This window comes from Paramormyrops kingsleyae, chromosome 5 (genome assembly GCF_048594095.1).
Source record: "Paramormyrops kingsleyae isolate MSU_618 chromosome 5, PKINGS_0.4, whole genome shotgun sequence".
Lineage (NCBI taxonomy): Eukaryota > Metazoa > Chordata > Actinopteri > Osteoglossiformes > Mormyridae > Paramormyrops > Paramormyrops kingsleyae.
In genome coordinates this window covers 8,504,958-8,517,946 of record NC_132801.1, presented here as the reverse complement: position 1 = coordinate 8,517,946, position 12,989 = coordinate 8,504,958, and the positions used below count along the sequence as shown (strand labels likewise).

Sequence of the window (12,989 nt, the reverse complement as noted above, 5' to 3'; positions counted from 1 at the left end):
AATGTTTTAGTACATATATGCAAATATTTTTACACCATATCTTAGCCACCACGTGCTAAACAGTTAACCAAACTTTCAAAATGATTTATAAGCTTATTCTATAAATTGCAGTAATAGGGATATTTTTGGTTCCTAAAGTACATGATTTAGTTGTTCCGTCTGTTTTCGTGTTATACAGTGCTGTGTGACTTATTTGTTTGTTATTGTTCCGTGTTTTGAGATCTGAAGAAATTACATGTGCATGCGAGTGCTTTCTTTTGCTAGTGAAATTTACATACTGTAAAACAAAGCGTTGCAATGTTGTAATTGGTGACATGAATTAGCATCCGTTTGCTAAAAAAAAAAAAAATCAGTCAGTGACAACGAGACAGCGAGATCCGACTTTTATACATAATTTTGGAGCATAATTACACTGACATTTTGATAATATATCTGAGCATGATTAAAACAATGGTCATTGTACTTTTCATTTTCGTGGAATTATTTGCTTGAGACATGAGTTAATTGTCTTGGTTAAGTTACAGGCTTTTGCAGGTAAACCATAGTGTTGTGCTATAGGCATGAACTGTTTGGATAAATGCTCTTTATAGTCTTTAGAATGTCAAGTATATTTCATAAAATGTGTCAAAGCAATCAAGATAAACTAAAAATACTTACAACAAAAAAATGACATGTCGTATGTGTAATATATTTATGAAAGTGCAATATTTTTCATCCAGCCCCAGTGGCCTAATGGATAAGGCACTGGCCTCCTAAGCCAGGGATTGTGGGTTCGAGTCCCATCTGGGGTGAACAATTTTGTTTATGAATTAGAAAACCGTAATTTTTCAGCTATTTCACAGATTGCGTGTATAATTTTTTTAAACTTATATTTAATTACTTTACTTAATAAATTTAATTTAATATTGATAAACTGAAACTGAGACTACTGAAAAACTAGATCACTCAACATTTTTCACAGATTGACTTTTCACAAAAAATAATGTAAAAAAAAAAAAATATATCCACCTCAGTTCCTGCTTAAACTCATTAAAAACTGTAGCCGTAACGACAATATTAATTCTCTCCTACAGGAGAAAAATCTTATATCTTATTATCAAATTAGCCGATTTAGCGGCAGACAACATAACCGCTGTTGAGCAATGTCACTTTAAACATACAAATGTAAAAAAGGCATTACAGACATTTATTTAGGAGATCTCAAAACAAAATGCAGATTTAATTTTTTTTTTAAATAACATCAGATGCGCAAAAAATGTCAGGATATTTGTAAATGCTTAAAAAACGATTCAGAATGACCGGATGAGGGAGCAGTTTTCGGCTGAAATAGGACAAGGAAAATAGCGACCCCTTCTGGTGGCACATTAGCCTTTATGTTGAACTGCAAAGACCATTCACACAGACAGCAGAATGTGTGTGGGTGTGTGGATTACGTTTATATTACATTGTGGAGACCAAATGTTCCCCACAATGTAAGAAAGAAAAAAACTGTTATTTTGACATTGCAGGGACCATTTTTCAGGTCCCCACAACGATCTGTGAATGCAATAAAAAAACTAAAAATGCGAATAGTCTCGTATTTTGTTTGGTCATTTATGGTTAAGGTTAGGGCTGGGTAGGGGTTAAGGTCGTCATGTTGGCATTACAGTTTTCCCCATAGATATGAATAGAGAGTCCCCACAGAGATATAATTACAAACCTCTGTGTGTGTGTGTGTGTGTATGAGCGGTCCCCATAAGGATATGTATACCCTACATGTGCGTGCGTGTGTGTGTGTAGATGTATTCCTGTCAGTTATTCTCTGTACATGAACAGATGTGGGGAAAAGGCTTTGGATTTAAAAATTCTTTTCAGATAATGCATTTTTAAACTCCCCTCAGGGTTTATCCAGAAATATCTTCTTCACATTCACTTTTGAAGGGAACAGACACACTGCCTGCTTCTGATTCGTTGAATGTTTCTCCTCTTCTATTTAGCCTTGGCTTTCCATAGTCTGGCTAATCGTGACCACCAACCACTAATAAATAAAACCATAAGAGAGATATTATTCACGTCTACCTCCCCCATCAGACCCCCTCCATGTTGACAATGTTGTTTGCCAGATCGGATTTCAGCATCGGTGCCCCTACAAACACACACACACACACACACACACACACACAGCACCCAGAACAGACCACTCCTCTGCTTGTGTCTGTGTTAGAGGTCAAAGGTTTGAATTATTAATTTGATTTGCCCAGCAGCTGCATTAACTTAAAGCCACACATAAACTTTATGTGTTTATATAGCTGGATGATTTTTTGCATCAATTGGAGTACCTTTCTTAAACGGTAAACGAGGCTTTCCCAGAATTCCAAGCTGTGATCTTAATGAAACAGCAGGTGTCCTGTAAACACTATATAAACTATATAAACATGAGCATGACATCACCCCATTCATATTTCATAACAGGCTGTGCATTTGCGTACCACAGTCCCTCTCTAAAGCTGTCTGACACCTAGCATGTAAATGCTTATCAGCTTCGAGGTGCCATCCTGACCTTGGATCCATTTAAGTCTCACAGGCAGCAGCCTAATATTACAGTCACCCCAACCCAATGGTGACATCGCTCGTCACTCACCGTGGGAATTAAACCAGTGACTCCCCAACCATGAGCCCGCAGTCCTATCCCAAAGAGGCACACACCAGCACTTAACTGAATAGCTCAAATGGATGGACATGCCAAAACCGGATTCTCCTGCTATAATTAGACACTGAATAGTATGTGAATCGTCAAACTCGGTACGTGGCAATGTTCTCTTTCTCAGCAGCAATTGCAGCTAGATGTTCGCTGTGGCTGCTGATCGATCGAACTCATAGGCTTGGATGCGTTTTTCTTCCGTTACACTCTGCAGAACCGACTGGACTCAGTGGCACGTTCGTGCTGCCTCGCTCGCTCCAGGTCATGGCACATTCGAATTAGATTGAGGTCAGGACTATGACTCATTCTGCTTCAATCATTCGCTCATTAGCAGGATTGTCGCCGTGCTGTTTGACCCACCTTCTGCAAAGCTTCAGCTCACAGGCAGATACCCTGATAGTTACAACACTGAAGCATTTTTTCTTCTCCTGAGGCTACAGAGCAAATCCCAAAATCATAATACTCGCACCACCTGCCTCATTAATTAGACTGAGGGTCTTTAAATAAAATCAGCCTATCCTGTCTGGAAAAAATGACATTTCCCATTTATGTTAATATGTTCCAGAAAATTCTTCCAGCGTCTTTCTGGATCATCCAGGTGGCCCTGTTCGAGAAAATTCACAACCAATCTCCCCCCCTCTAAATCGGCAAAATTTGGGCAAAAGTCTGGGGAAAAGTCTTGGGCTGATGGTTCAGTGACTCACATGTCCTTGCAGAATGACTGCACCACAATTGTTCAGTATGTTTCTTTTCGCTTACGGTACCCAGTGCAAGACAGGACTGGAGATTCATAGCAATTACCCTTAGGGAGGGCATGTGGAGTATGTGAATGTTCAGACTGTGTTATTTGTATAATCATATTACATAAGAATCTATTATTAGTACGTTGAAGATTCTGTCATATTTTATGTCGAAATGATGCAGGAATTCAGATCAGCATAAACGCATCACACTGTCTCACTCTACTGCTTAAACTTCAGATCACATTGGTTTTGTCACAAGTGTGTGTGTGTAAAATCACTACTACTGTTCAAGACTAAAGGATGTGTTATTTCTGTAATTTACCGGTGCGTTTTAAAAAATGCAGGCCTACGGTTCGATCACACCGCGGTGACACGAAGAGCGAAGCGTCACATCTATACGATTGCGGATCAGCAGTAGGACCATTTCCAGCGCTAACAACGCTTGCCTGAAAGACACAGATGTGAGCGCTTTTATAAAACACAGCTGAGTTAACGGTTTCTCTGAATGTTCAGATATTTGTCTTGCTTTTCTATTAATTATATGCTACATAATACCTGGTTGTAGATATTACCTAGCCGTCAAACTATTTGATGAGGTTCTTGATCTTCGGCGTTATAAACCATTTTCTTTTTGCGTTCCCGTCCTCGATGGAATTCATTTAAGTATATGCAGACCGATCTGGTACATGCTGCAATACATACCGCCAGGAAATGAGTAATTCTGAGAACGTAGGAAGTCAGAGCTGTTGGAGGCATGTTCCTGGAAATGGATTAGACCCATTTTCCTGTTATTAAAGAATGTCAAGTATTTAAAATTTTAATTACCCAAAGAGCTATGAATTTTGTGATAAAGCCACTGAAATGCAATCCCACCGTCACACATATTATTTTAGTAAATTGGTTCAGATTATGCGCACACATCAAGAAAATGGAAATGCAAACATCAATCAAGTTCTGTGAAACTTGAAAATGCCGTGTTACACTAGTTAGGCGTACATTTGGGTACGATGTTCTACTTCTACATTTCTATACAAGAATAAACATTTCACCATGACAATAAAAGAAGCAGAACGCAGTTGTTGACAAACCAGCAATTTCCAAATGACAGATTACGTTAACTGTCGGATGTCTTAACGTCCCCTTAACAACACTCCTTTGACTGTCTTCTAAAAAACGCTCTTTAAAACTCCCGAAACTACAAAAACCACAATGCACCACGGATCTAACCTAGACTTCAGTTTTGAGCAACAAAAAGCGGTAGGCGTTTCTACGGAGGAGGAGAATAGTATTGTACAGCGGGAGAGGGAGGCAGGAGATCTCCCTATACCGCGACAGGCAGGCGAGCAGGTACCGAAAACCGCTGACACGTTATTTCACCGGTACATCTCTTAATATTGAATTCTGATGGCAGTCGAGGACCGACGGAAACCGGTGCTGGAGGCAATGTCGGAAGTCAGCTTACCACCTACTACTCACTGCAACAGCAACAACAACAATAATAATAATAATAATAACAACAATAACAGCCAAGACGAGGGAAGCGAGAACCCGGCTACAACATCCCCGACCAGCAGCGATCCGAACGCCGCCGAGACTCAGACTGCGGTGCAGAGGGTCGGGATCGCCACCGCGGCTGGCAACAATGGCAAATGGGTCCGCCTGAACGTCGGCGGTACAGTGTTCCTCACGACGCGGCAAACTCTGCTGAAGGAGCAGACCTCGTTTCTGTACCGTCTTTGCCAGCAGCAGGACCTGCACTCGGATACGGTAAGGCGAGACGGACCGATGTCCGAACCCTGCGGTCCAGGTCACGGCCGTCTGATGCCGCACGTGCGCTGCCAGCCCTGCTTCGGCTGCGGGGCTGCGCACCATGTCCTGCACATTTCCGTTCGTTTACATTCTTCTTTGTACATGAGATTTTCCTTTTATCTCGTACTGAAGAGAAAATGACATGCATTTGTCTCGGTGGCTGAAACCAAACTGTGACACGGTTAAAATAAGCTTACATGGGAAAGATGCATGCAGCCATCCGTGTGCGCGTACGTGTGTCTTTCTGAAGCCGTTCTTAAGTGGAATGTATTTCTGAATAGCAGTAGCTTGTGAATGGTGAATGACCTTCACCGGCGCTGAAACTGATGGAGCCTTTTCCTTCACTTACACGCAATAGTGTCCGTTTGTGCTCGTCTCGTTCTCCTCAAAACAAAATTACATCGCAGTTCCACTGTCTCCTCCAGTGTTTGCCTGACAGTAATATTAGCTGTCTGTCCTGATGCCCTTCCATTTTCCTTTGACTTATCCTCTGCATTGCACTGCATTTTTTCCGTTGTGGACATTAGTAGCCTCTAGATATCGTTTTTCTCTACCCTTCACCAGTATTTTTTTTCCACAGTTGAGCTCACAATGAGCTCAGTCATGCCCAACTTTTACGTTTAAATACTGAGTTTTTCCCAAGGCAACTGACACAATTCATAGCTCTGAACCAGGGGGGGCGATCCTGATCCTTAGCCTCTCAATCAGCAAGTAACAGTTGGTCCCCAGGACTGGAGTTGAGAACCAATGTTTTATTATTGGCTGGTTGAGAAGCCATCCCAAAAACACGTCAGGGAATAGCTGTGGCTCTGGTTGGTTATGTCCCGCGTTCTCTCACCATCCGTGTGTCCGGTTTCCCTGAGATTCCGGCCACCTTGGCCGGCCTTGACACGGTAGCTGCTGTTCGTCTGGTGATGATTTTAAGAGATGATAGCCCTTCGCTTTAAAGTCTCGATATGGTTACGGAAAATGTGTAAGAGAGTTAGAAATAGCTGTGCATCTCCCAGCCACATACCAACTCTTGTCATGACTTGTCTATGAATTACCAAACTTCACCCAATTATGACCTAATTTAAAAAAATGTATTGTTTTTTGTTGTCTAGACGTGATTGTTGCTTGCCTGTCTAATACAGCATTCATTGGCCAGGCGTCTTCTGTGTCTGTCATTGGCTTTTTTTCCCCCCAAACACTTCCGTCGTTTGGTTAGTTTCAACCATTGCATCAACTGTGAGTGGGCATCAGCGGTCAAAAAAACAAATTTAGCCACAAGCCCACCTCTCTGTGGGAGTGGAGCCAGCTAATCGTGTCATGACGTGAGCATGGAAGGAACCGCTTCCTGAATCTCTTTGCCATAAAATCCACCATGGCCTTTCCTTTGAGCGATTGGACAACGAGGCCGCTTTTGGCTCGCTGGGGTCACCACTATCCTTGTGATCCTGGTGGATTTTTTTAGGATACACAGAAGGCTGATCTGACTGTGAAAATAGGAGTTTTGTAGTAAGGGAGTTCAAAAGGAATGTTCTAGAATTTGAGAATTCCGCACGCTGGGCCTATTTAAAACCAGGTTTTTGATAAATTATTGAGATAGACATAGTCAGAGAGGAGGGGAGGTGAAAGACAGATACAGATGCTCCTCGCTTTACGATGGTTCACATTACGATCGATTTACGATATTTTGACGTTACAATGGTGCAATAACGATACATACTCTGTATCCTTTGAATCCTTCGATTTGTTCTTAGGGTGGCATACGTACGATACTCTCTACCGATGTCAGGTGATGGTGGCATCCTAGCAGCCACAGTTAAAGACTCTGTAGTGATCACAAGTGTAAACGCCTCATACAGTGTTTAGCAGTGTATTTTCTGTGTCTAATTAATTTAAACTTGTATTACTTTATGTACCTTTCAATGACTGGTATTGCCATGGCTACAGTAAATATTTATTTACCTATTCAGTGACAGTAGGTATATTATTTACTCATAACATCATATTCATACTCGACAATGATATTTTCAACTTGTGATGGATTCGTCGGGACGTCGCCCAATGAAATGGCAAGGGGCACCCATACATGTATTTGATACTAGTAGCATATCCGAGTTCAAATCTCGGTGGAACCTAAGATTTGTGGGCAGTGGTGGCTTGATGGTTAGGGAAGCGCACTTGTAATTGAAAGATTGCTGGTTCGAATCCCCGACCATCAAGGCACCACTGAGGTACCCTGAGCAAGGTACCGCCCCCAAGCACTGCTCCCCGGCCGCTGAATTAGCTGCCCCCTGCTATGTCACGAAAGTCACATATGGGTTAAATGCAGAGGACACATTTCGTTGTTGCGCACTGTGTGCTGTGGTGTGTTAGCAATGATCACTAAATTCTAATATATATATATAATATATATAGCATATGGGCAGTGATTGATTCTACCTCTGTGTGTGTGTGTGTGTGTGTGTGTGTGTGTGTGTGTGTGTGTTGCTTACCTGCAGCCTTACTCATCAGGCCGCACCCCTGGGATACAGTAGAGTTCTGGGAGCACATGGGTATCGTAGGGTGGAGCTTGTTAGTCTTGTTGCATCTGTTGTCAAGCAAGGTCCCTCCGGCAGGGGCGGATTCACCGAGGCTGGGGGGGGGGGGCTGCTCCTGGGGCTGATGGGGATGGGGGATGCATTCCCTGTTGACTCCCATTCCATCTGTTTTGGTTCTTTGTCCCCTGTTTGGTTTCACCCTTATTTGGGCAGCGGACCTGCTCCCCTCACCCCTCTCATTGTGCTCCCTCCTTCAGCCCCTCGGCTCCTCTTCCCGATCACTGTACGTCTGTGAAATTGCGCTTATTCCCTTCAGTCTGATTTCCTCTTCTGTAATATAGTATCTGCGCTCATGGTTCAGTCTCATAAACACCATTTATCTTCTAACTGCTGGTCCTGCTGAGGGCTGACTGGCCAATGTACAGTATATTCTAAATATCACGTGATGTCTTTGTCTTTGTCTCTGGTCCTCGCTCTCATGTTTTGGAGATGTTGTATAAAACACTGTGTTGTCAATTCAGTGTCTCCATAGCAAAGTTCCCTATGGGAGTGCTGTGGGTCTTGGAACCGCAGGGTCCGGTCAAATTTTTATCTTTATTCTTTTGTTTTCTGCTTGCTCCCACTCTCCGCCCCCTTCTTCTCTCTGACTAAGACCTACACGCCTGTGCCCCCACGCGCTCCTTCTTCTGCCCTGCCTTTCCTCGCGATTTCTTTTGGAACGATTTCACCATCACTAGCACGTGTGCCTGCATGTGCTTGGCGGGCCTGTCCGCTAATGCCGAGCGCTAACGCTAATGCCGAGCGCTAACGCTAATGCCGAGCGCTAACGCTAATGTCGCTGCCGGTGAGTCACGCCCTTTTCTCGCTCTGACAGGATGAGACCGGCGCTTATGTGATAGACCGAGACCCGACCTACTTCGGCCCCATTCTCAACTACCTGCGACATGGCAAGCTGGTCTACAACAAGGAGCTGGCTGAGGAAGGTCTGGGACAAGCTAGCGTCCAGGCGGCTAGCTTTTAGCATGTCTTACACCTCTTTATTTCTGGCTGGACAGAAGCCTGCCGCTGCATCATTAATGATTTCCCCCTTCCTGCTCTGGGTCCCCTTCATTAACGGTCATATTTCTTTTGTTTTTATCGTGAGGCCAGGTGTCCTGGAGGAGGCGGAGTTCTATAACATCACGCCGCTGATCAAGCTGATCAAGGAGAGGATCTTGGAGCGCGACTGCAAGGCAGCGCAGGTGATGCGCTCCTGGGTCATGCGGCCCTCCAAGGAAGCACAGTCTTCAAAAAAACTCAAATTTAGCCAGCACTTCTATCCACAGCGATGTACATGTTTGAGGGAAAGCAGAGACATCCAGTGTGTGGAGTGATTAGTGGGGGTTAAGGGCCTTATCCAAAGATAAACCACACTGCTGAGCCTGGGATTTGAACCGCTGACCTGATCACAGGCACAGGGTCCTAACCCGCTGAGCCACACTCCATTTTGCACTTGTGTCAAGCACCTCCACTGTACTTTTCATCCACTTTTGCTTGTTCGCCTCTTATTCTGCCCTGTTTGGTCTTCCTGTGTCTCAGCTGTTGACCTTCTTTCCTTCCATACTGCTCCATCCATTTCTTTCTTCCTCCTTCCCTTGTCTGCCCTCTTCCCCTCTCTCTCTACTCTCCAGAAACCACTTGTTCCCCTCTTATTCCCTTCTTTCACCCTGTCTTCCCTGCCTCGCTTACTGTCTCCTTTTCTTTCCCTATTGACCCCCCACCTCCCTCCAGCAGGTGCCCCCCAAGCACGTGTATCGGGTGCTGCAGTGTCAGGAGGAAGAGCTCACCCAGATGGTCTCGACCATGTCGGACGGCTGGAAATTCGAGCAGGTTGGTCCTCGTCACCAGTATCCGGTGCCCCATTTCACCGGAAGAGCACCCCGTCCATCCTGGCTGGTTCTGAGCTGCCCCCTTCCCTCCCTCCGCTCGGGCAGATGGTGAACATCGGCTCGTCGTACAGCTACGGCACGGAGGACCAGGCTGAGTTCCTGTGCGTGGTGTCCAAGGAGTTGCACACGCCCGGGGGCGGTCTGGGTACCGAGCAGAGCCACAAGACCAAGGTCAGGCAGCGCATGGAAATAGGCTCCGCCCCGCACACTCGCACTGCACTGCATTGCTGGAGCTGCACCAGAGCATGCTGGGAATAGAATGTAGCAGCCAGGTCAGAACACCCAAGGTCACAGCTTCTGTCCCAGTAGAAAAACTCCAGTTCTTATATGACTTGGAGTCTTTCAATAGTTGAGTAAAGGACGTAAGTTGGCGCCCCCTAGTTGTGGTTCCCTGTTATATAATCAGTACTTCTGATACATGAATTGCATGTAAATATCGTGTTATATAGGCAGACTGCTAGCAGTGCAGTATGTTGCTTGTGTGTGGCGTGTGTTTCCATGCGTAAGCGAAGACCAACCCACCCTGTCATTCCAGGCCGCTGCATTTGTGTGACATTTCATAAAAAACAAAATCCTGCAATCACTGTCACTCATTTGCCTCAATTCTCATTCAGTGTCTTGGCCTTTTTTTTTTTTCTTTTTTTTTTGTCGTCTGTTTTGATTTCCTCCCTTCAACTGTACAAGCCTTTGGAAGTGCAGGAGGAGGAGAAGGAGGATGGAGCGAGGGATGAGGCAGAGGGAGCGCAAAATGCTTCCCCCCGGCGAGTGGATTAGAGACTAACGGTCTTTGGCGTGGTTTGAGACGAATGGGTGAGGAACGCTTCTGGGGTGTTCGCTGTGGGCAGGTGCAGGAATGGTGTCAAGGCTGGCTGCCAGGATTCCTAAGGCGCTCCGTTCTGCTCCCTAGGAAAATGATGAGAGGCAGATACCCTGGCCTACGCTGGCCACAAACTCCATAGATTAAGGAGGAAATAGAAATAATATTATACTCAGAGCAGGAAGGTAGCATTCCCAGCAGTGATAGGGAACTGGTATGAATAACAGTTATTGTTCTGCTGATTGCTAAGGCGCTATTCTTAGATGGCGGCTGAAGCGGAATGTTGAGCCCTTTCGCTGGCGAGAGCTCTGATTGGTCCATGGCATTACATCTGCTCGAGAGGATGTGATTCGTCAGAGCGCTTCCTGAATGAGCGTTTCCAGTTAATGCCAGTCTAGTGCAGAAATACTGATGGCAGTCTTAAAAAGCTCCATGTTTTTGCAAATGTGTTCGGCATTTTCAATATTAAGTGACATTTGGTGAATCGGGTGGACAAGCAAGCAGAGTGGAGTTTGCTACTCATACGGAGATTAAGGAGATGAGATTAGCCAATAGAGGCCGGATCTTTGACATTGACGCAGTACGTAAACACCACCGGTGTTGTGAATTAGCAGGCCTCTCTAATTCTTTTCCCATTTCTCCATCAGCTTGAATTCACCATGTCTTTGCAGTCATTGCACCCTAAAAAAATCATACTGGTGGCAAATGAGAATATTTTGTGTTGAGTTATAGCGCAGAGTTTTCAGGTAGTAATTAGATAAATGGAATTCATTTAATCAGTGGCCCCCACCCCCTTAACCCCCACCCCCTTAACCCCCACTCTTTTGACTTGTTTTTCAGCTTTTCCAAATCCACGGATCCCGAATATAGAGTGAGGAGACATTTTGTTTGTGTCTGTCCTTTGTTAAATATTTCATTACAGAGTGTTTTGTTATGGGGTTGATGCTGTTGTTGTTGTTGATTTCTGTCCTTCTCACCTTTTCTTTAAAAAATAGCCAATATTTTTCTCAGAAAGCCAAACCCCACACTCTCCCCATCAAAATGTGAAAGGTATGTGTGTGTGTGTGTGTGAGCTTTTTTTTTAAAATGGGTGTAGCAATCTGAACTGTGTTTCCCCAGTCGTGTCACCTTTAATGTGTAAATTGTGCTGAACGTAAAATATATATGTACAGTACTGCAGTGGTCTTTAATTCCAGTAAGGGATGAGTATTAAGGATGCACATCTGGCTCTTCCATAGAGTGAGTTGTTATTACAGCGTGTGACACTGAGAGCGCTGAGTGGTTGAGAATGTAGAATGTTCAATGTAGAACTTTCAGACTTGTTTATAGAACGACTGTTTATTGAATTTTGGAGCCCGGATTCCTGGATGGAAAAAGAATCTTCCAGAGGTAGAATTATACGAATAAATGTTCTTTCCAGTCAACGATCCAAAGAGCTTAGAGGTCCAGTGTCCAGGCTTTCAAGGTGATGTTCAGCTCAGCTGCTGCAGTCATCCCAAGTTTGATACTGTGGAAGCTATAATCTGGACAGATCCACCAGGCCAGCGACAAGCAGGTTGTACCTAATGCTGTTTTCCCACCCTCATGCCAAGAAGAAGCTAAACTACATCGTTCCAGGCTGGATTTCTTTGTTATTCCTGATACAGGGAGTCATGATAATGCTCTGATTGCTGCAGTAGCAAAGCAATCAAAGAACTAGAACAAGAAATAAGGGAAAGTGAAGAAATTAAAATCCTTTATAAGACATACGTGAAAAAGGTGGTTCTCCCACTTGTGCAATCACTTTGCCCTTCAGTCAAGTCCACTGACACGTAAACTAAGACAATCCCCTTCTAGACGTCTAGGTGGAAAGACGCTTCTTGTTCATGCGTCTTCAGCATTTGGATCATGGCCGTCGGCCGGTCGGTCGGTGCAAATGGTGTTTTTGAGTTCTGTAGCCACCATGAATCAAAGAAAGGCACTAAAACAATCAGCCGAGTTTGTCGTCAACTAGCAATATGGATTATTAGGTGCCTTGAAAAGAAGCAAAAAAAAAAATGAACTTTTTGAACTGTTGATGGAAACGGCAGCAGCGGCAAGAGGTGGGTTTGTGATTTGACGCGCAGAGGGTTTGCATGTCTCTGTGTACGTGTTGTGTTATTGAATACACATGGAAGTGATCTGAGCCCTATTGTCCAGCCTGAAAGAAGACAAACTTGTTTTTGTTTTTTGTTGATGATCAATAGCAGTTTGACGTGCGTTACTTTTTTTGTTGCTGATCAGTAGCAGTCTGACACGTGTTCCTCACACCCGGGTCAAGGAGGACTCAGAGTTGATGTTTGTTTATGGTTCATGGTCCGGAAACTGTCTTCTTCACTTTGTTTTGAGTGATGGTCTCATGGAACCCGTCATCCCTGTGAGCTCCAGCGGAATGTGATTTCGAACATCGCAGACAACCCCCGGGGCTCGACTCGGGAAATGACTCCATGGATGTTGGATCCGGGGGGG

The 12,989-nt window shown here is 44.4% G+C and overlaps 1 protein-coding gene and 1 non-coding gene across 7 annotated transcripts; both read left to right on the top strand.

Annotated features, from left to right (window-relative positions):
- The first annotated feature begins 718 nt into the window (after positions 1 to 718).
- On the top strand, positions 719 to 791 carry trnar-ccu (transfer RNA arginine (anticodon CCU)). The gene has a single exon. It is a non-coding gene; the product is annotated as a tRNA-Arg (tRNA).
- A 3,829-nt stretch (positions 792 to 4,620) lies between these two features.
- kctd17 (potassium channel tetramerization domain containing 17) lies at positions 4,621 to 11,676 on the top strand. 6 transcript variants are annotated; one of them, XR_002838569.2, is made up of 8 exons: positions 4,623 to 5,190; positions 8,632 to 8,740; positions 8,907 to 8,998; positions 9,528 to 9,626; positions 9,731 to 9,856; positions 10,370 to 10,495; positions 11,343 to 11,373; positions 11,498 to 11,676. XR_002838569.2 is itself a non-coding variant. In XM_023814420.2 (7 exons), the coding sequence occupies exons 1-6, from the start codon at positions 4,828 to 4,830 to the stop codon at positions 11,370 to 11,372; spliced, it is 819 nt and encodes a 272-aa protein (XP_023670188.2). In that variant the 5' UTR covers positions 4,622 to 4,827; the 3' UTR covers position 11,373; positions 11,498 to 11,676. The 6 variants fall into 6 exon arrangements, 5 of the variants coding, with proteins under 5 accessions (XP_023670187.2, XP_023670188.2, XP_023670183.2 ...); XM_023814420.2 differs by lacking the exon at positions 10,370 to 10,495 and having other exon boundaries at positions 4,622 to 5,190; XM_023814415.2 differs by having other exon boundaries at positions 11,343 to 11,676.
- The last annotated feature ends 1,313 nt before the right edge of the window (positions 11,677 to 12,989 follow it).